Source organism: Solanum pennellii, chromosome 11 (genome assembly GCF_001406875.1).
Source record: "Solanum pennellii chromosome 11, SPENNV200".
Lineage (NCBI taxonomy): Eukaryota > Viridiplantae > Streptophyta > Magnoliopsida > Solanales > Solanaceae > Solanum > Solanum pennellii.
Window position 1 is genome coordinate 62,604,932 of NC_028647.1, and position 22,847 is coordinate 62,627,778.

Below are 22,847 nucleotides of genomic sequence, written 5' to 3' on the forward strand. Positions count from 1 at the left end.
AAAACTTCTCAACTTCGCTTCTTACATTTTTCCTTCATCGAGGCCAATCCTATATCTTGTCTCGAATATCTTTATTTTTCGTCCTATCTCTCTTGATATGCCCTCTCATCCATCGCAACATACTCATTTCCGCAACATGAGGATATAATAAATAATGGCAACTTTGTCATTTCACATTTTAAATAGGAGTAATAAAGAAAATAATAGAAAAAAAAAAAAGCGCGGGAAATAGAGTACCCCCACCCCTCTAAACCCCCCTACCCCCTTAGCTCCCTCTGTAAAGTGGAAGATTTTTCCCTCTTTCAGGCCCTAGTAGACTGTGAAATCAAAAAATCTATCTCCAAACTTCCGATCTCATTCGCCGGAGTTACCATCGGAAAGAAGTATGAATACCGCTGAAAGTAGCCGGCGCTGGGACCGGCGGGACTCTAGGTTTTCAAAGAAGCAGAAACTCACACTTAACTCCGAAGAACAGCTCGAATCCAAGCTAGGATTCGATGTTTTCACTGAAGGAGATAAACGACTCGGCTGGCTTCTTACTCTTGCCTCTGTACTACTACTACTACATCACATATTATACTTTTTTTTTTATGAATATTTAGTTAAAATGTGAATTTTGAGTTTTTTTGGTTTGTTTTGGTTTAATGTTGTAGTCGTCATGGGAGGATCAGGAGACTCGCAAAGTGTACAGTTGTGTCGATCTTTATTTTGTTTGTCAGGTAAAAGTTCATACTGATGGAATATAGCTGTCATTTTGTTTGTATGTTTATTCATTTGAAAAGATACAACATGTTAGTTTCCGTGAGTTATTGATGGGATATTCTTATTAGAAATGACATGTTTATTGATCCGATAAGAGAAATATCGAAATGACAATTAGGTGAGTTATTGATTGAATATTCTTAGTGGAAGTGTTGTTTGTTGATTCGATAAGAGAAAATATGGATATGTCAGTTTAGATGAGTTGTTGATTGGATATTTTTAGTGGAAGTGTTGTTTATTGATCCGGTAAGAGGAAATATTGATATGTTTATTTATGTGAGTTATTGGTTAGATATTCTTAGTGGAATGTTGTTTATTGACTCGGTAAGAGAAAGTATTAAAATGTTAATTTCGGTGAGTTTTTATGCATGAACTTCTGGTTGAAGGATGGTTCAACATTCAAAGCAAAGTACAAATTCAGGCCATATTTTTATGTGGCAACAAAGGTCAGTCCATTAAATTCCTTTTGTACTCCAAGCAATGAAAGTTTTTCTTCTTCCAAATTTTATATATTTGCTGATTGTTGTGCATTTCTTCAACAGGATAAAATGGAAATGGATGTTGACTCATATCTGAGAAGGCGATACGAATCTCAAATCGCAGATATTGAAGTTTTAGAGAAAGAGGATCTTGATCTTGTAAGTCTATTAACATCAAATTTAGGATTTGTTTGTTTCATGACTGCTTTCATAAAAGTTCCATGTTAATGGAGGTTTAGAGTGTGTATGAGTGGGATTCTACTATGAAACCCCATAAAAAGAGCTATTGGATGTTTAAAGTGTGCCTAGAAATTCAGCAAGCACGTGGCTTGATTCTGCATTACATCACTTCCCATATCATGTTATTACTAAAATATTTGTCCGTGGGTCCTCATTGTTTGAATGCTATGCACAAGAGAAAGTTGGTCATATGTCTAATCATGAGGTGGCAGAGTGTGAAAGAGAATTGGATTTAAAGATGTCTGTGGGTCTTGGGAAGAAGAAACATTGTGAAAAACATGTTTTTTTTGTTTATTCACCTTTCATGCGTGTGAAACATGCTCAAACTATTAGACATCAATGTCACTGATATAATCTTGTGAACTAGGCTATATTAGACCTCTTTTTGAAGTTTCACAGGTATTTTGGTATCTATTCATAAGTTGTAAGTAACACCTAGGTGATAGAAAATCTTCCCGCCATTTCGTTTGCTCCTTTTTTCATTTACTTGGTATAAGGAAATATCTTTACCAAAGGAATTTGTTAAACAATGACAAAAATCTACATTGGTGATTGATGAAATGAGTATATTCCTTATAAAGCTTAGACAATCCTCCTTTCTTTTGAGCTAGTTTTTGGGTGTGAGCTAGGCCTAAGACCTAATTTAACATGGTATCAGAGCAGGACCCGTCTTGCCCAAGGTTGGGTGGCCCAATTAAAAATTGTCCATGTGGCATGCACTAGATGCTAAGCACTGGACTTGAGGTGGGGTGTTGAAAAATGACAAAAATCCCATATTGGTGATTAATGAGATGGGTGGACTCCTTATAAGGCTTGGACAATCCTCCTTCCTTTGAGCTAACTTTTCGAGTGTGAGTTAGGCCTAAGACTAATTTAATGAAACCATTTATGCTGTCTATGGTGAAATGTGCATAAAAACAACTTCTATCTTAATGTTTGCAAGTTATCTTTGTAACTATTATTAAAGAGATAACTTTGCAGAAAGAACTAATGGAACCAAGTATGTTGTAGGTTAAGTAGAAGACTAAATGTATGCACTGCAAGTTTATTCAACATGAAAGATTGAATTTAAGGTGAATTTTGATACCTAGGCTCATTTTCCCAAGAGAATGGAATAGATGAAGATGTGAAATAGAATTAAAATGGGATGGTAGAAGGAAATGCATATGAAAGACCAACTTGCAACATACAAGATTAGACAGTATCAAAAATGAAGTCATTTGATGATAGAATGAGAGAATGTCACTTGAGATGATTTGTTTATGTCATGTGTCAAGCCCCATATGCATCAGTCCATCAGTCCATAGGGGGAGAAAGGTGTTACAAGGGTGGTAGAGCTAAAATCAAATGGAATGAAATCACACCGAAAGACCCACAATCTCTTTTTTTTTGAGGACAGTAGAAAGACCTACAATCTCTTAGAACCTATGCACACTTAGCGAGAGATAGGGCAATGAAAGACGAGATCTATTTAGGCGATACCAATTAGTTGCAAACATGATTTTATCATGTTGCCTCACTGCTGCTTCATACCTACACTGTATATTTTTTATGCCATCAAGATCACTTTCTGATATTTATTTCTTCTTTTTTCAGAAAAACCATCTGTCTGGCCTACACAGATCATATTTAAAGATATCATTTGACACTGTCCAACAGTTGATGGACGTGAAGCGTGATCTAACACACATTGTTGAGAGAAATCAAACGAAGTTTGATACAATAGAAGCATATGAATCTATACTGACGGGGAAAAGGTATCTCTGATATTTTGAAATAATATCAATAACCATAGTCCATCCATTAAGTATTTAGTGAAGTTCACATATCTTTAGATGATTATCAGTTATTTTGACATTGTTTAATTTCCTCATCAATTTATATCAATCCTTTCATTAAGATTCATTATGGGGTACGTCCATCTTGAAGTGATTGTTTCCTGACATGCAGCAAGCAGCGAAGTCAAGATTTTATAGATTATATCACTGATCTACGTGAATATGATGTCCCCTACCATGTTCGCTTTGCCATTGACATTGGTAATGTCTTTTTCAATGCTACGATTTCTGAAGTCTCTAAATTTTTGAATTAACAGTTTATGTGCTTTGATCTTAACGTTGAAATTTACATTTATTAGATGTTCGATGTGGTCAGTGGTATGATGTGAGTGTATCTAGCTCCGGTGTTGTGTTGGAGAAGAGGACTGATCTCTTGCAGCGAGCTGAAGTTCATGTTTGCGCCTTTGATATTGAAACCACAAAGCTTCCTCTTAAATTTCCTGATGCCGAATATGATTCCATAATGATGATCTCATACATGGTTGATGGCCAAGGCTATCTCATTATTAACAGAGAGGTGCTTAATCTGTAGCATTTGTGTTTCTTACACTTACTTTCTAATCTGAACTAGGTTTTGTTGAATTCCTTCTCCTATCTGTTATAAAAATATGATAAATTAGTGTTAGGCTTCATGATCTACATGATTTCTTCAGGTCTTCTTCACTGTGTTTGCCCATTTAGGGTCTTCGTATAGATTATATAGCTGGTTGTTGTTAGTGAGACTCCTCCTTGTAGCGAATTCTTTAGCAATACATCTACAAACAAGGATCCATTTAATTTGTTTTTTGGGAAAGTAAATTAATTATTTTTCTATGCAATTGTAACCAATTTTTTCTGAATTTCCAGTATGTTGGGGAAGATATTGAGGATATAGAGTATACCCCAAAACCAGAATATGAAGGGCATTTTAAAGTGACAAATGTGAAAAACGAGGTAATGTTTTTTCTGAAATTTTGTACACTCTATTTCTTCACCATTAAGACATTCATTCTTCTACAACATTTTTTTGTTGCAGGAAGGGCTCCTTAGGCACTGGTTCGCACACATGCAAGTGGCGAAGCCTGGTATCTATGTAACATATAACGGTGACTTCTTTGATTGGCCATTTGTTGAGACAAGAGCTACTCATTATGGCTTGAGCCTCAAGGATGTATGTAGCTCCTTACTGTTAAGAGTGTTTGTGTTTGTAATCTCAAGTAGTTTATGATTCAGCATCTCGTAGATGGTTTTCCAGAGCAGTGCTACTTTGCCATTTTTTTCCTGATGCACCCAATTCATTATCTAGCTCTGCTCTCTGTCCATTTCCAACTTCATAATTGTGTAATTTCTCTGTGTTTTTGGACAAAAATATACTAGTTGTTTCTCTTGCTAAGGTATTTGATAAGGTCCTTTTGGCTCAGCATACCCATACTGCCCAAAATATTTTGTTTTTCGATTCTTCACTGTTATTTTTTGGTGTATACATAAATTAATAGCTCAAAGAGAAGATATTTTTGACGTTTTAGACTATTCATAGGAACAACAGATAGATGTTCAAGATGTAAGTTGTAACACTAGAAGGGAACTACATATTTTGATGTAGTGTACCAGTGGATATATAGACTAACTGTTACCATTCTCAAAAAGAAAACTCTTGCAGGATTGCTGTAATTCCTACAACAAAGGTTGTCTGTTTCTGTTGAGTTGTAATCTCAATAATAATTTGTAAAATCATCATTTTTGAAATTAGTATCATCTTCTTTTTCTTTGTTTTATGTTTTTGTAGTTTCTCATTTCTGCCTGAAACCCATGTTACACACTTAGGGTTGGTTAGGTAGAGTATTAAAATAATGCTCAATAGAGTGTGTTAGTATTTAGTAATGCTTGTATTAGTAATGCTTGTATTAGTTATGCTTGCATTAATTATGCATAGATTATTTCTTATGCATTGTTTGGTTTGGTATGTTGAAAATAGTATGCATTGTATAAAAGTATTTATGTACAAAAATATCCTTCGCAATTATGGAGGAAAAGATGTAAAAGTGTTTTTGAGGGGTAATTGGGCTTTTAACCATGCTAATGCATGCATTAAATCCTTTTGCTTTACTAACACCTAGAATTCATGGTATTAGTAATACACTCTGCAATACACAATAGATTATATAACTAATGCAAGCATTAGTTATGCATAACATAAAAAAGTGTACAAAACAAGGGACCACTGTCTACTAATACATAGTGCTAATGCATGCATTATTTTGCTAATACACTCAATGACCCTTTATTGTTCTCTATTTTTCACTGCAGGAGCTTGGGTTTTCCTTTGACAAGAATCAAGGGGAATGTCGTGCTAAATATGCTTGCCATCTGGACTGTTTTGCTTGGGTCAAACGTGATAGTTATCTTCCTCAAGGAAGCCAAGGTCTGAAGGTGCAACTCATAACCTCTTTTTCTTTTCTTATTGCTTATGCTCTTTATATTTGTTTTACCTGATTTTAACCTTTTGCTGAAGCCTTCATGTATTCCAGTATGATCTTTCTTGTCTTCACAGTGTGAAATTCACATTAGTTCTCTACTTTGATTAATTGTTCAGTTGATTACGTAATATCAATATTTTATGTTTTCTGTGGACTCCACACGTCTTTTGCCTAAGAGCTCATATCTGTTGAAAGTGTGTTCTCTTCTTTCCGTACCCCTTAGCAGCTTAGCCTGGATTGAAACTTGTATGCTTGTAAAAGATATTTATCAAACTGGACGGTGGTAGTTCCTTTACAATCAGATTACATTTTTTTTTGCATCTTGGAGCTCCCATTTGCTGTGTATGGCTCAAAATCAAATGTTCAGATCCTAATGATTTTGGGTGGATAATTTTAGAGTTATTTTTCCTCATAGAAAAGCTTCCCACTCCCTTGAGATTCTACAAAATTTCATAGGTAACTGTTGTACTTTTTTTTTCTCTAAAATTTGAAAATAAAGAGTTCCAAAGAGCTCACATAATCAACCTAAGAATGTAAAGAAAGAAATATGGCTCTCTTAAAGTAGTAAAAAAATGAGAAGTGAATGTGTTCACCTTATGTTTAGAATTATGACCAGATACGTTGGCTCAAGAGATTTTTCATTTGTGGTAAATGAAGAAGTTATATCTCTTTTCAGTTTCTTGGCTTATTTATAATTTCGACCTATTTAGCCTGAACTTTCTGTCTTCAAGTATATCAGACTCTTCACTATGGCATCTGATGTAACTATTGCCTTATTCCTCTCCAACTCAGGCTGTAACGAAGGCCAAGTTGGGTTATGACCCTCTAGAAGTCAATCCTGAGGATATGGTTCGCTTTGCAAAGGAAAAACCACAGGTATGAGTTATTTCAAACTGGTATATCTTAGTAAGTTCACCATGAATTTCAAAGATGATATTATCTATAGAAGTGTTAGACATGATTGATAACTTGTTCGTTTGACCCAAAGGAAGCCACATTGCAGATTGCACAGACCAAAACTCATGCTTTACAATTTTATGATGAAAAAAGTTTGTGTTTATAGCTTTCCATTATCTAAGGATTTCACAATCATCATTTAATGTCATATGACTACGAGTATCTTGAGGGGATCCAAGATTGTGTAGCCTTAGCTGGCAAGTCATTTTCTTCCCCTGCTGCATGAGCACGTCTCTTTGAAATTCTTTCTAGTCAAAAGACTGTCCGTTCCATTAAAAGGGATGTTTATCTTCTGAGCCATCATCGTTACTTTGTAATTTCTGCCTCCTTTTGCATATTACATGCTAAAATTTGAGGATTAATTTCTCTTACTGCATGTGGTAGCTAAGTTCCCTTCTCTGATTTGAGGGCTGTGATCCATTTATCTACTCAAAATCATTTTGGAATCTTATTAGCTTTCTCATGACTCTTTTAGTACCCCTTTTCTTTTTTGGATCAAGTAAGGTTTTCATTGATAAAAACAAGGCCCATTGTTAATAATATCGTTTATCTTATAAAAAACAAGAGATATTTCAAAAAAGGAGAAGCCTACAAAATATGGGTCTCTCCAAAAGACACTCAATCCTCTTTAAATCAGGAACTACATGGGTACACCAAAAGATAATAAGAGGGATCGAGACTACTTCTCAGTTGAAGTTGAACAAAGCTCTTATCCACCTCTTCAAAAGCTCTCCTATTTCTCTCTTTCCAAATGACCACATTAGAGCAAGATGAGTAACATTCGACGCCTTGTGCATTCTTCTCCTAGCTCCTCTTTTCCAGCTGAACATCAACTCCTTCATGAGACTTGGCATTATCCAAGTGACACCAAACCATGTAAATATAAGGCTCCCACAACCTCGTGGCTAATCTGCAATGTATCAAAATATGATCCGTGCACTCACTGTAGAAAACCTTTCACTTCCTAAGGTTCTTTGTCATCAAAATCACCCCTCCAGTAGCAAACCACATGAAGCACACCTTCCTCGACTGTCAGCACCTTTGGTATCCATACTGCACCATATAGAAAACTATCCTCCACCTCACCAAAAGCTTCTCATTGAAAACCTGACAAAAGAACACTGTGTCATTCCCCGACACCCAACCCAAGCATTGGGTCTGTTGACTGACTTACATTGCTTTTGGTGTAAATCTAGTATTCTTTGAAGCTCAGTCACCTCCCTATCATGGAAATTCCTCCTGCACCTCAAATCCCAAAAAGTCTCTCCCCTCGAGTCCCCTTTACTTGATGAATATAATTCCGTTTGGCAGGAGACCCTCTACAATACTGGAAATTCATCCTTAAGCACCAAACCTCCACACTACCTTTACACCCAAACTAGCTCTTCTCCCATCCCCAACCCTAAAAGTAATGTTATCATCGAAAGCGTTCCATCCCTTTGTTATATTCCTCCACACACCACTCCCGAAAGGTATAATGATCTCATTTGTTCTCCATCCCCTTCCATTACTCCATATTTTTTCCCTATCACCTCTCTCCATAAAGCTTCTCCTCCACAAACATTAACCCGTAAGTGTTTTGTTAAAAGTCTTCAAGTCTGTAACCCAAGTCCTCCCCACTGTTTAGATGATGTTGCAGTCTCGCATCTATGAATCTACTATAACAGTTGAGATTCATAGCCAGAAAATGGAAAGAATTACCTTGGATCAAAGTGCCACACAAAGTGGCATGCTTTACATGGCTACTAGCCAATGAAGCAGTTTTGACATTGGATAATGTGGCCAAGAGAGGAATCTCTCTATGCAATAGATGTTCCTTGTGTGGGAAGGCTAATGAGACAGTGAGACATATCTTCTTGCATTGCAACTTTACTGGGCAGCTGTGGCAGATTTTCCTTTATCTCAGAGCATATCTTGGTGTATGCCTAGCAAGATTGATGAGACTCTATTCAGTTGGAAGATGGCTGGAGTTGCGGCTACAAACAGAGAAAGGTGGAGAATGATCCCTGCTAGAATTTGGTGGACTATATGGAGGGAGAGAAACGAGAGATATTTTGAGAATTGGAACAACACCCTGCAGGAAGTTAAGCTTAAGTGTATTTTGTTGTTCTGCTTTTGGTGTACAAATGTCTACTCCAATGAGACTGAGTCAATCATCGATATTTTAGGATCCATTTAGATTTGGTTCAGTTTTTTGGATAGATTATACTTTTTGTATTTGTAGATATGGTTTTTCAGTGCTACCTAAGTACTATTTGAAATACAAATGTTACCAGTTTCAAAAAAAAAAAAGAATTACCTTAGTAGGTTCCTAGTATGAAGATTACAACAACATACCCAGTGTAATCCAACAAGTAGTCTGGGGAGAGTAAGATGGATTGTTTTCGGTAGACCTTTGGCTCAAAAGAAGTTGGACGAAATAACAGGATGAACGAAGCAAAGAAGCAACAGGCAATAGAAAAAATTGAAGAATAAGATACTATGTGAAAAAATTTCTGCCTCCTAGTATGAGGATTCTTGTTTGATTTTACCAATTTCTTTTGGGTTATTCATCCATGGAATTTCGGCCAAGCAGCCAAGAGCAGAGCTCTTTTAACAACTGTGTTTGCGTGGCCCTGATTTCCATTCTCTCTAATATCCCCTCTGTCCCAGTTTCTATGGTGGTGATTGGATTTCGAGTGTCAAACGAGTTTTTCTTCTGACCATGATTTTTCTCATATGCCTATTAAAAATTTAAATTGTTAATTGTTGTGACTTAATCGTATTTTACATAGTTTTATAAGATGTAAATTTTATTACAAAATACTTGTATATTCTATGTCCGAATTCACGATTAAAATCCAAACCGTGTCATATAAAATTGGGACTGAGTGAGTACTATGTTTTCCCCTCAAACAATTGTGATTTGCTGAAGAAATTTTTCTTTGACCACAATTTTTTCATATGGCTTTTAAATATTTTCAAATTGTTAATTGCTGTGACGTATAATATTATTTTTATATAGTTTTTGAAAAATGGAAATTTTGTTTCAAAAAATTTAAAGACTCTATGTCCGAGTTCATGATCAAAATCAAGATGCTTGACTCTTAAAATCTGAGCTGCGACACATAAATTGGGAAAAAGGGAGTACTATATTTTCCCCTCAAACAACCATGATTATCTGAATTGTTATTCATGGTGAGTAGAGTAGTAATCTTATTTTGGTTTCTAACTTGTGTATGAGTGCTACTTTGGTAAAGGAGAAAATGCATTCATCGTCTTTTCATTTATTCACTGGAGGAAAATCAGTCTGGAATTCTGGATAACCTAACTTTTGTGTGTTTAAATGATTTTGCAGATGATGGCTTCATATTCTGTTTCAGATGCTGTTTCAACATACTACTTGTACATGACTTATGTTCATCCCTTCATTTTCTCCCTTGCAACCATAATACCCATGCCGCCAGATGAAGTCTTGCGCAAAGGAAGTGGGACTTTGTGTGAAATGCTTCTTATGGTTCAGGTAGCTGTCTTTAGAAGCTCCTTTTTTCTTTCTGGTTCTCAGGAAGTTCCTTCTTTATGGATTTTAGTTTTATGGTTGGTGCCTTTTCAGTGTTTTGATTCTGTTTGACTTGGAAAAGAGGACAAAGGAAATCTCCACTGATGTTTTTTACTTTTCTTCTGTATTCTAACTGCCTTGTTTGTTTTTCTTCTGCATTTCTCCTGCGTACAGGCTTATAAGGCAAATGTTATCTGTCCAAACAAGCACCAGTCTGATCCAGAGAAGTTTTATGGTAGTCAACTCCTTGACAGTGAGACATACATTGGTGGTCATGTGGAATGCCTAGAAAGTGGTGTATTCAGATCTGACATCCCAACCAGTTTTAAACTCGATCCCTCTGCCTATGAGGTTAACAATCTTATAAAGCTTTCTCTTCTTCCAGATTAGACGAATTTATGTAATACTACTTCATGAGTTTTTTTCTTCTAGTTACTCTATTTTTTCACCATTTTAAACTATCACCAGAATCACTTCTTATAACAATCTATCTAAAAGTATTTCTGTTGACCCATGAAATAAAGTAGGTAATCTATTTTAAGAAAAAAGGAATAGACGTTTTGTTTCTTCTCAAACCATCTAGTTGGTAATACTATAAACTTTTTGGACTAGCATGAAAGTTTGGCCAAATACATGGATGTCTGTTGGTTATATTTTTATGAATAATCGACTTTGAAGAGGAAAATATATTTGGTTTTCAACTGTCTTATAACAAACGTAACAAAATTTCATACAACAACAAAAAACCCATTGTAAAGGATGTTTGAAGAGTGAAGAAGTGGCCCGGAGACAGTTCAAAGGCCTTATGGCTCAAGGAGGGGGCCATGAATACTAAGTTTTTCCACCAGAATGCTAATGCCCACAAGAGATACAATCACATTGATCAGTTGAGCTACAAGGAGAGACTTTATCTGAATCAAACAGAATCAAGGAAGAATTCATGTCTTTTTACAAGAAGCTGTTCACAAACACTGAAAACTGGAGGCAATCTGAAAATGTTAGCAACCATCCTACCATCAGTCAATCACAGAGGATGAGAAGGAGGCATCGCCAGCAGTCTTTGAAGAGCAAGAAGTTTTTGATTGTCTGAAGACGCGAGCTATAGACAGTCCCTGATGTTTTTATAATGGGGTTCTACCTAAAGTGTTGGGAGGTTGTTGAGTTAAGACATAATGAAGGCTTTTCATAATTTTCACTCAAGTGGTATATTTGGAATAAAGCTTTAATGCAACCTACATTGCACTGATTCCTAACAAGACAGGAGGAAAGGAGCTTAAAGATTCAGGCCCATCAGCTTGATTGGTAGCTTTTACAAGCTGATCTCTAAGGTACTGACAGAAAGGTTGAAGAGAGTGGTGGATAAGCTGGAAGCAGAAGATGATTGTTTGCTTCCAACGAGGCTTTGCATAAGAAACATATATTGCAGAGAGACAGGCCTCTTTTTGAAGTGCAGCTTGCGTTAGACAAGCCTCTTCTTTCAGCTATACATTCAAAATAGACTGCTTTAGGGGGTGCTTTTGTTCTCTAAAGCATTTTCCAAAGGCCAATTGAACTCCCAATTCTCTTTTTGCTTCTGTAGATGAATGTAGTAATTCACTGTGAAGTGTTCATTTTTAGCTTGCTGTATTGCTCTTATGTTCAGTAACTACATCCTAAATTGTGTAAAGACTCGCCTTTTGAGATCTTTGTGTCTATTACAGTTGCTTTTGATATATTCTAGGCTCTTCTGTTCCATTGTATCAGTTACTAACATGAAGATTTTCAACACTCCAGCTATTGATCAGCAACCTTGATAGAGATCTGCAGTATTCTATTGTAGTTGAGGGGAAGATGGACTTGCAGTCTGTCACAAATTATGATGAAGTGAAGAATGCCATCATGGAAAAGGTAGTGCATCCTTCGTTTCATTTGTTGATAATTTCAGCTGAGTTGAGGCATTTGTTTGTCACATGAGAGAGATTTTACAAGTATTCTGCCGGCACCCATGGCCATATCTGACAGGAGTCGAATTTATTGTTTTGGAAGTTTCTGATTTCCTTGTCATTTTTTTTCTTATTTAGACTTTCTTTCTTATTGCGTAACTTAATAGTTTGAGAAAATCTTTAGATGTTTGCAGAACTTTTTCTCCTCTCTGACCATCTTAACCATATTATTTACAGCTAATGAGCTTACGAGATGATCCTTTAAGGGAAGAATGCCCCCTCATATATCATCTTGATGTAGCTGCCATGTATCCAAACATCATACTTACAAATAGGCTTCAGGTATGTTAGCTTTCACAGTCCATTTCTTGAAGAATGTTCTTCTCTGAGATGTTATTATGTCTGGCTTTTTTGTTACTCTTTCTTCCCAGATTGAATGTGTTCTTTTCCCTGTTCTGAATAGTTTATAGGAATTGAAAATCCAGTTTTCTGTTTCAGACGGAAGAAACCATGGGCAGAAAAGTTAATTTTTTGTACATACAAAATTGACAAGGTAAATCGTTAATAGACTAGGATAAAATAGTCTGCCATTTCAAGTTTAAAAATGTCCTAGAGGAAGGATGGCGGTCAGTTTATATCAGTGGAGTTGTTTTTTACAACTTGCTTACTACCTACCAAACAACAAGACTATATCTTTAACATCTTCATTTGAGGTAGCACAGTATTTTGACTGTTAAAGCAGTATTATGTATGCACAGATAACTGAGCTGATGCGGAACAGAGTTAACTTGAAATTTTCAATCTAGATTCCAGCAGCTTGGTTAGACATGTGAAAATTGGAAAGCGAGGAAAAAACAATAAAAGACTAGTGATACACGATGCTAGAGGTTGAAGACTCGTGGGGTTTTATTCTCTGCCTGTCTTGTGTGACTTTTAAACCTGTTCCTTTTTCTTGTTGCATTCTGCTTTAAAGTCAGCAGGTTGATCCTTAACGATTAACTTCTTGTAATTGGGGATAGTTATTGCACGCTACCTTGTCTAACGGATCTGCATAGAACTTGAAATTTTGTAAATCTTGGGATGAAGATAATATCACATGTTAATCATTAGAAGATGAATTTCTATGGGTGTTCTGGGAACACCAGACTTCGAATGAATAGAGTTAATTTTGAGAATATATCTGTATAGAAATCTTGGGCACTCTTTGGGGTGGCCCAGTGGTTTGGGCTTGAGACTTCCATGTTGGAGGTCTCAAGTTCGAAACCCCTTGCCAGTGAAAGCAAGGGGTTTACCTTCTGGGTCGAGATCGTCGCATCGGGCTTGCCTAGGGTAGTTTACCTCTCGTATGTAGTTTGCGAGTTATTGCTTAGGAGCAGGGGTTTCCTTGTGCGCACCCTATTAGAATAGGAATATGTTTATATAATCCTATTGAAATAGGAATAAGTTTATACAATTCTATTAGAAATAGGTTTATACAATCCTATTAGAGTAGGAATATGTTTATACAATCCAATTAGAATAGGAATAAAGGATTGTATTTTATTAAATAGGGTCTCATGTAATAATGTAGACACAACAACAATTTAATAATATTCTTTTCCTATATTTCTCACATGGTATCAGAGCCTCTACGATCTTGGTAAACAATCAAAGAGCTTCCGCTGTCGGCGGGCGGCTATTACTCATATATGCCGCCCGTTCGAGCAATGATTTTGTTAGCAAAAGTTGGGTCACAGTGTATCTTTCTAGTGACTATTTTTCCATATCTAATTTTTGTAGCACCGTGCCATCATATCAGTGACTACTTTTTCATATTTAATTTGTGTAGCACCATGCCATCCTTCTGGTGACTACCTTTTTTTTTTGCATATCTTATTTGCGTAGCACCGTGCATCTCTCCGGACTACTTTTCATATTAATATGCGTAGTACCGTGAGTTTTTTCTGAACTACTTTTTCATATCTGAGTTGCATAGCACCGTGTGTCTTTTCGATGACTCCTCATATTTGATTTGCGTAGTTCCGTTCGTCTTTCCGGTGACTCCTGAAATCTGATTTGCATAGGGTTGTGCCATCATTCCAATCCTACCCATATAATCTCTTTTTCATTAGGGTCGTGGCGTCATTCCGACCCTACCCATATTTTCTCTATTCAATAGGGTCGTTCCATCAATTCGAATTATCCTATTTAATTTCTATTTTCTAGTTGGGTCGTGACATCATTCCGATCCTACCTATATAATTTTATTTCTTAGATTCTGACCACTTTTAGCCATCAAACCTAATACTCCGACATATGAGCATGTTCCAGCCAGTTTTTTGGTGACTTGTTTAATACGACTCATCTATTGATTCCAACATGATCCATATACTTTATACTAGGTTTTGAGCACTTTGTTGCTCAGTGGGAGTTTAGTAGCCTTGTATGTCGATTATGTGAGTCACTCTATTGTTTGAAGCAGTCTTTGCAGGTTTAGTTTGGGAAGTTCAACATTGAAATTTTATCTGTGTGTTTACTGACATTTGCATCAAATCCAGTATTTAATGAGAAGACAAGTACATTAAGACTGACTGTCAATTTTGTGAAGTCGACTGATCAACTTGCGAATATCTCACTAAGCCCCTCATGGGAACACCAGACTTCGAATGAATAGAGTTAATCTTGAGAATATGTTTGTATAGAAATCTTGGGCACTCTTTGGGGTCGCCCAGTGGTTTGGGCTTGGGACTTCCATGTTGGAGGTCTCAAGTCGAAACCCCTTGCCAGCGAAAGCAAGGGGTTTGCCTTCTGGGTCGAGATCGTCGCATCAGGCTTGCCTAATGTAGGTTACCTCTCGTATGTAGTTTGCGAGCTATTGCTTAGGAGCAGGGGTTTTCCCTGTGCGCGCCCTGTTAGAATAGGAATAGGTTTATATAATCCTATTGAAATAGGAATAGGTTTATACAATCCTATTAGAATAGGAATATGTTTATACAATCCAATTAGAATAGAAATAGGAATACTAAATTGTATCCTACTTGATAAAGGATTGTATTCTATTAAATAGGGTCTCATGTAATAATGTAGACACAACAACAATTTAATAATATTCTTTTTCTATATTTCTCATACACCCAAAGGGTTGCGGTTGCAGGTTCTCCTTGTCATCAAAAAAAAAAAAAATGGATCTTGGACCTAACTCACCCCCCAAAGTTGGCTCAAGAGGCGAGGATTGCCCAAATTAATGAGGCCACCCAACCCTTAAATGGTAAATGTGGTACTCTTCATCCCTCACGCACAGGGCTGGATATGTGATGCGTTAGCAATTTAATGTGGGTCCAATACCATGTAAAGAAATGGTTCTTGGGCCTAACTCAAACGCAAAAGCTAGCTCAAAATGTATGATTACCCAAACTATATTAATGAGACCACCCATCCCTTTATGGGGTTAATGTGGGAGTCTTCAGTCTTCACAATAATATTCGGTCCGTAAGAGATTCTGGGGGAGACAAGGCAGAAGAAGGTACAAGTTGTAGAAGGTTCAATCGGAGACAAGTTAGAAGATTGAGAATCAATTAAATAGTAAATTCTCGGGGTCTACGTAACACTAAACCAATCATATCTGAAGGGGATTAGAACGATATTTCTAATTTTTCACTGCTATACCCTCGAATTATACTTATCTATTGTCCTGGAAGTCCATGCTGTGAATGTTGGTTGATTTTGCTGCTGTTTAAGTGCAGCCTCTAGGGCATGACCATTAATAAATTATTCTAATTCTAATTTACGAGTAGTTACCAGCCTAAAAAGTAATAATTCGAATTTACGAGTATCATCAATATATTTTGTATTGTGTCATTTCAAGAAGCAGCCTAAGAAAATTAAGAGAACAATTCGGCAGTTACTTTTAGATGCTTGCAATGGGCTTTATGTGGATCTTTTATGGCTGACACCCAATTGCTTTAAAACATGATGTGCTGAACAGCTGACAAATACTGATTTTTACTTCTGCTGTCTTATTGAGGAGGTGCTTCATGTTGGGTGCATTATCTCTTTATTGTGGATGTAGCATTTTATATTTGGTAGCCTTTTGAATCTAACTTTAAACTTGATTCCATCAGCCACCATCAATAGTATCAGATGAGATATGCACTGCATGCGATTTTAATCGTCCTGGCAAAAAGTGTCTCCGGAAGCTTGAATGGGTTTGGCGTGGTGAAATATACATGGCAAAAAGGAGGTATATTTTCTAGTCATTTAGTAAAAAAATGGAAACTTCAGATAGATTGCTACTGAAACTTGATATTTTGTTTATACCAAACATCAGTGATTATTACCACATAAAGAGACAACTCGAATCTGAACTTGTTGAAGTAGGAGATGGTCAACGATCAAAGTCTTTTCTTGATTTGCCTAAAGCAGAACAACAAGTAAAGCTCAAGGACCGTTTAAAGAAATACTGTCAAAAGGTAAGTTGCTAACTTTGCTATGCCATCTTCCTTTAACTTCTTTTTCTAGGACAACTGAATAGTCCCTTTTAACTATTTTAAGGCATATAAAAGAGTTCTTGAAAAGCCGGTCACAGAAGTTCGAGAAGCAGGGATCTGCATGCGAGAAAATCCTTTTTATGTTGATACTGTACGGAGGTAAGACAAGCTTATGGATCGTTTATTTATCTCTAGTATTTTTAATAGCTGTACTATGTCAACAATATCAGTTTGGAGCTTTTCAGCTGTACCCCAAGTTTGCACATATGAATTTTTGCTTTCTGTTAAAAGTTTCCGAGATAGGAGGTATGAATACAAAGGGCTCAATAAAGTTTGGAAAGGTAAGCTGTCTGAAGCAAAGGCTAGTGGAAATTCCATAAAGATTCAAGAAGCACAGGTGCCTTTTTAATGTGTCTTTCTGTTGTTTAAAACTCATTCTGTCTTTGATAAGTAGAGAGATGCTATATGTCACTAACCGTTCTACATTTTCATTGATTTTCACAGGACATGGTAGTTGTGTATGATTCATTGCAGCTGGCTCATAAATGCATTTTGAACTCCTTTTATGGTTATGTCATGCGCAAGTATGTTTATTTGCTTTCACTATTTCCGGCACACTGTCCTGTCCTTGTTCTATGCCTTCAAGCAGTGTAGCTACAGTCTCTTTTTCTCTCCTTCAGGGGTGCGAGATGGTACTCAATGGAGATGGCTGGAGTTGTCACATATACTGGTGCAAAAATCATTCAGAATGCTCGATTGTTGGTTGAAAAAATTGGAAAGCCCCTCGAATTAGACACAGATGGTATTTGGTGTGCATTACCAGGCTCTTTCCCGGAGAATTATACCTTCAAGACAAAGTAAGCTTTGGTTCTTAAGAAACATTCTTTCTTTAAGTGTTATTGCTGTTGCCCTTTCTTCTATTCTTTTAATCTGTGCTGCATGATATTTATTTTCTGAGATGATTTCTGTTTTGTAGAGGTTTGTCCTCTATATTAAGAATGGTATTTTTTCTGCTGTTATACTGGATGTCATGATGATTATGGATGTGTATTTCAGAGATCCAAAGAAGAAGCTGACAATATCTTATCCTTGTGTAATGCTGAATGTTGATGTGGCAAGAAACAATACCAATGATCAGTACCAGGTTGGAGGGGACGCGAGTCCTGTACTCTGCTTGTTTTACTTTCAGATGGTTTTTGCAAGACTATTAGTCTATCATTTCTGTAACCTTAAATAAACTAGAAACATTGTTTTCTACTGCATTAAAGAAACTATTTCCTCTTCCATTTTCAGACGCTCAAGGACCCCATCAATAAGACATATACAATACACAGTGAATGCTCAATTGAGTTTGAAGTGGATGGACCATATAAGGTGAAACACAAACACCTACACACACATCTATAAGCAAACTTCGTGTTCGTTGTGTTGTCCCTTTTAATAACTTTGTGCTGTTTAATAAGAATGATAACTATGTTGATTATTCTTTTATTTTTTTCTGCAAGTAGGCAATGATTCTTCCCGCTTCCAAGGAAGAAGGTATTCTAATAAAGAAGCGATATGCAGTTTTCAATGATGATGGTACACTTGCCGAACTTAAAGGTTTTGAAATTAAACGTAGAGGTGAGCTAAAGCTCATAAAAGTATTTCAGGTACTCACTTCATTTGTTTAATACACTATTTGTTCTTTTCTTTCAACTAAAAGATATTTTTCTCCTATTTACTTTCTGAGAGACATGGTCTGTGAGGGTTCATTTAGCTTATCCCAACTTTTTCGGGACTGAACTGTAGTTGTTGTGCTTTCTGAAAACATCTCCTCCCCTTCATGTTGTTTAGGGTGCTGATTCCAGCTGTTTCCTATTCCATCTTGTTTTATTGTTACGTCAAATCTGTCAAATTCTAAGACATTTTACTATATAAGGGGACAAAATTTGCTCCTGTTTTTAAGATGCAGAACACTTGGATTAGACCTCTTTAAATGATACCGCCAGTCCACCAGTACATTTAAAGAAACCTCATCCAAAGTGTATTTTTTCTCTCTCTGAATTTAGTGCAATTTTAAGTTATAAAATGGGTCACTAATCATTGTTCAGTGTTTAGCAAACTGGAGTAGTAATATGCAGATTATTAGGCTGTGCCTTTCAGGGCTCTGTTACTCTTATGTTGAGAATGGTAACAGTTAATCTATATATCCACTGGTACACTACATCAAAATATGTAGTCCAGTTTATGAGACAAATATCTAGGTAGTTCAACTTATGAATCCCATACTAGTGTACTGGTTTCTGAAATGACGTTTATTGTACACATCTGTAGGGTGAATATATGGTTATCTCGATATGAAGTAGTTCATATTGAACTTTTTGACCCTGGTTTATATCTGCTACCAGTAGATATAATGTGTACACCCAATGTATTTCCTTCCATAATGGACTCAATATGTTGTTATGACAAATCTTATTACATCTTTTGTGGGAATTTTCTATTCTAGGCCCAAAAGGGATTCTAATTTCTGATTCTTATATAGAAGTCGTTATACATTGTTGGCTAAATCAGTGACTTTAGATGTTGAGAAAAGTAATTGAAAGAGAACTAGTTTGACTTAATTAGGATGCAAGTTAGATTATCTGGGAATATAAGATGCATTCTTTCTACCTTACTATAAGCTCATGTCTGCTGGTTGTTTACATCTGAAGTCAGATGATTCTTTCACATTGTCTTGTAGGTTAATATCATTAGGCATTAGCCTTCCCATCTCTTAGTATTAGATGGATTTTCTGGCTGATCTAAAAAAAAAATAATAGTGAGAATTATTTAGGAGGTTATGAGAGAGCCTGATGTGGAAGATACCTCTGTCTTGCCCCCTTATGTTTTTGATTTATCATGGAAGATTGACATGGTGTGCATCTTAGAAACTGAGAATTCTATCATCTATAATAGATGTTTGCTTCTTTCGTGGTTATGGTCCTGACTTAAATTATTGCATCTTGCTTCACCTGCAACCTTTGAGTTGGTCCTAGCTAATGACTGAGAAAGGAACATCTGGTTATTTTGGATGCACATACAAATGTCTTATAATGCACAGTTTTTTTGACTTCTCCATTTATTACAAAGTTAGGTATGAATATTATATATTAATGAGTGAGAAAATTAAGTCCATTTCATCATTACTGTTGCTCATATTTTATTCTGGACAAAAGTAGCTGCTACTCTTGCCATTATATCCAGCTGGCATTTTATGAACTGGCCAACAGTTTATTCCTTTCTATTCTGTTATACTTTACTGTACTGTGTGAGAGTTGTAGCCGCATTCTTGCCTCTAAACAGCTATAGTTCAATCTTGAAGAGTTACACAACTCTAATCCTGTGAGATTTTTCTTTGGTATTTCATGAATTAGCATATTTTGATTATCTAATCTACTATGGCCCATTCAACTCAATATAGAATAGTATCGTCAATGAGGGTCCAACATATGATTTACTGAAATTTTAGTGGTTACTTGTTATATCTACTTTATGTTGTCATACAAATTGATTCTTGAGTGAACATATTTGCAGGCTGAGCTTTTTGATAAGTTCCTCCATGGATCAACCTTAGAGGAATGCTATTCAGCAGTTGCTGCTGTGGCAGATCGGTGGCTTGACCTGCTTGATGTAAGTGAACAGTTATCTTAGCAAACTGCTGTGAAGTTCTTAATTTTAAGCATGCAATGTATAATAACTTATGCAAGTGCGATCAAAAGTGGCATTTGTAAAAATCTTTTATAGTTGCAGTTGTAACTCTGTTGTTTCTCCAGAATCAAGGCCAAGATATTGCAGACAGTGAGTTGCTTGGATATATATCTGAATCAAGCACAATGAGCAAGTCCCTAGCCGATTATGGTGAACAAAAGTCATGTGCAGTAACTACTGCTAAACGGCTTGCTGATTTTCTAGGGGATGCGATGGTCAAAGAGAAAGGATTGCTTTGTCAATATATTGTTGCATGTGAGCCAAAGGTACACCTGTTTCGGCTTGATTTGGTAGTTCCCCTCTGTATTTAGAGTTTTGATCAAGAACTTTTTTTTGATCTACTCAATAAATATATTTCCATGGCTATTTTTTTAGAGTTGCCTTTTACTTTAGCCATAACATTGTGAAGGGAAATGGACACATCCAAGAAATTGGTCTGGAAGACGAGGGAAACTAGAAAGTGCTGCTTCAAATGCTCTTTGATAGAGATGGATTAATTTGCTCTTAGCTGCATAATTCTTATCTCATTTGCATGAAGTCCCGTTAAGATGTCTCTAACTTGCAAGATAGTTCTTTTTGGACAAGTTGTGGTCAATTCTGAGAAAATTATAATTCTTATCTTGGCCAGGAAACATGCTATGCTATGCCCCTCCCAGAACCCCTATAAGTTCTTGCCCTCAGTGTTCCACTAGACACAAATATCCAGTTTTTGCTTCTTTCAGTATTGATCTATAATTTTTTCAGGTTTCTTCCTTTGACATCATGAACCGATTGATTTCATTTACTGCAACTGTTGTTATCTGAAGCTATACTAGCTTATCATAAGTGTGAAAGTCTTACCAAGGGCCAAATTACCCCATTTACAACAACAACATGCCTAGTGAAATCACACAAGTGGGTCTGGGGAGGGTAGAGGGTGCGCAGACCTTCCACTACCTCGTGGAGGTAGAGAGATTGTTCAGTAGACCCTCGGCTCAAGTGATCAATTTCAGGTATAAAGAAGAAGAAAACAGTGACAAAAACATAACAACTAATAGGAGAAGCAGTACAGAGCCGAGAAGAAAAGAATATGAATAACAACAGAATAGTGCAGTAGCCGAAACATAATAAACAGATGAAGATAGATATCTAAAACTAGAACTAACAAGAATAGGGCCACTACCGACTTAACTTCTACCCTAATACGCGACCTCCATCTTCTCTCCCCAATGCTTTTTCAGCCTTATGTACATGCCATTTTCGCTACTTCACTTGCTTACAGACCTTCCTCAGCTTATTGTGAGCTCTTCTATTGTGCATCATTCACAAACTAGATGTTGCAATAATTCATTTGGGTAGCCCCTCAGATTGTGATGTTTCCACACTTGATATAAGTTTGTTCCATGTGAATATTGGGGGAAAAAGGAAGAAAATTTAAGCTAGAACCAGTGAAGGTTAAGTTAATATGATTGGTTATCCTAAAATCTAAAGCAAGTCAACCACTTATTTCTACTCTGCAAGTTCACGTTCAGGTTATGGAGTATAATTTTTAACCTTAAAAGCCTAAAATGGGTTATGCCAGGCTAGGGTTTCTGAAGTTCTGAGAAGTTGGGCGGAAGTAGGAGTAAAATAGCTAAAAATAGGTATAGCTGGAAACTTTTCCTGGCATTCATCTGGTGGACAGTGTGGAAGGAGAGGAATTGCAGATGCTATGAAGGTGTAGAAAATGAAATGCAGAAGATCAAATATAACTTTATCTTGCTGCTCTGTTTTTGGTGTAACCAGATATATTCTAATGAGTCTGTCTATTATTGATGTACTTGATTCATTATAGATAGAGATAGAAGTGTTCTAGAGTCTCATTTGTAAATATGGTTTCAGTAATACCTAAGTACTGTTTATCAAAATAAAAATAAAAATCTGAGGAAATTATGGAAGGCCAATTGTTTTCTTTTGAAGACATTCCTGTCATTGTTGCTTAAAAAGGTACTTTCAAGACGCATGCAGTTGCCTCTCAGATTAAGGGTGAACTAGCATTGAACAGATAGAGAATTTAATTTTTTACTCTGATGGTTCTTTCTTCCCATAATTTTGGCTACTCTCTTTCTGCAGTTAATTTAACAATTGTCTTATCATGCAGGGAACCCCAGTAAGTGAACGTGCTATTCCTGTTGCAATATTTGAAACTAATGCTGGTAAGTTGCATTAATTTGTCCTTTACCTTACATAAAGAGCATTAGTTCTTATACACTTGGCTCTTCAGAGATCATGAGGTACTATGTCAAAAAGTGGTGCAAAATATCATCGGAAATCGGAATACGCTCCATTATTGATTGGTCTTATTACAAGCAACGACTCAGTTCAGCAATTCAAAAGATTATCACAATTCCTGCTGCAATGCAGAAGGTACAGCTAGCTGTCTAATTTTATGGATTAAGATGCAGTAATTTGCAAATTCCTGTACATGATTCTGGTGCT

At 36.3% G+C, this 22,847-nt stretch overlaps 1 protein-coding gene across 2 annotated transcripts in view; it reads left to right on the plus strand.

Annotated features, from left to right (window-relative positions):
- Positions 1–385: 385 nt before the first annotated feature.
- Positions 386–22,847, plus strand: part of LOC107004841 (DNA polymerase epsilon catalytic subunit A-like) — a 39,839-nt gene continuing 17,377 nt past the window's right edge. The window contains exons 1-28 of one of the 2 annotated variants that reach the window (XM_015203216.2): positions 386–550; positions 654–719; positions 1,149–1,208; positions 1,305–1,400; positions 3,078–3,238; positions 3,432–3,520; positions 3,619–3,836; positions 4,166–4,252; positions 4,335–4,469; positions 5,606–5,728; positions 6,568–6,651; positions 10,070–10,234; positions 10,445–10,621; positions 12,044–12,157; positions 12,430–12,534; positions 16,293–16,411; positions 16,499–16,640; positions 16,723–16,817; positions 16,950–17,055; positions 17,163–17,242; positions 17,339–17,515; positions 17,715–17,802; positions 17,952–18,032; positions 18,167–18,310; positions 20,217–20,312; positions 20,456–20,656; positions 22,510–22,564; positions 22,633–22,775. In XM_015203216.2, coding sequence (XP_015058702.1) covers positions 386–550; positions 654–719; positions 1,149–1,208; positions 1,305–1,400; positions 3,078–3,238; positions 3,432–3,520; positions 3,619–3,836; positions 4,166–4,252; positions 4,335–4,469; positions 5,606–5,728; positions 6,568–6,651; positions 10,070–10,234; positions 10,445–10,621; positions 12,044–12,157; positions 12,430–12,534; positions 16,293–16,411; positions 16,499–16,640; positions 16,723–16,817; positions 16,950–17,055; positions 17,163–17,242; positions 17,339–17,515; positions 17,715–17,802; positions 17,952–18,032; positions 18,167–18,310; positions 20,217–20,312; positions 20,456–20,656; positions 22,510–22,564; positions 22,633–22,775 — 3,372 coding nt within the window. Of the gene's footprint in view, positions 551–653; positions 720–1,148; positions 1,209–1,304; positions 1,401–3,077; positions 3,239–3,431; positions 3,521–3,618; positions 3,837–4,165; positions 4,253–4,334; positions 4,470–5,605; positions 5,729–6,567; positions 6,652–10,069; positions 10,235–10,444; positions 10,622–12,043; positions 12,158–12,429; positions 12,535–16,292; positions 16,412–16,498; positions 16,641–16,722; positions 16,818–16,949; positions 17,056–17,162; positions 17,243–17,338; positions 17,516–17,714; positions 17,803–17,951; positions 18,033–18,166; positions 18,311–20,216; positions 20,313–20,455; positions 20,657–22,509; positions 22,565–22,632; positions 22,776–22,847 lie in introns of those variants that run through there. The other variant, XM_027912893.1, reaches the window with a different exon arrangement.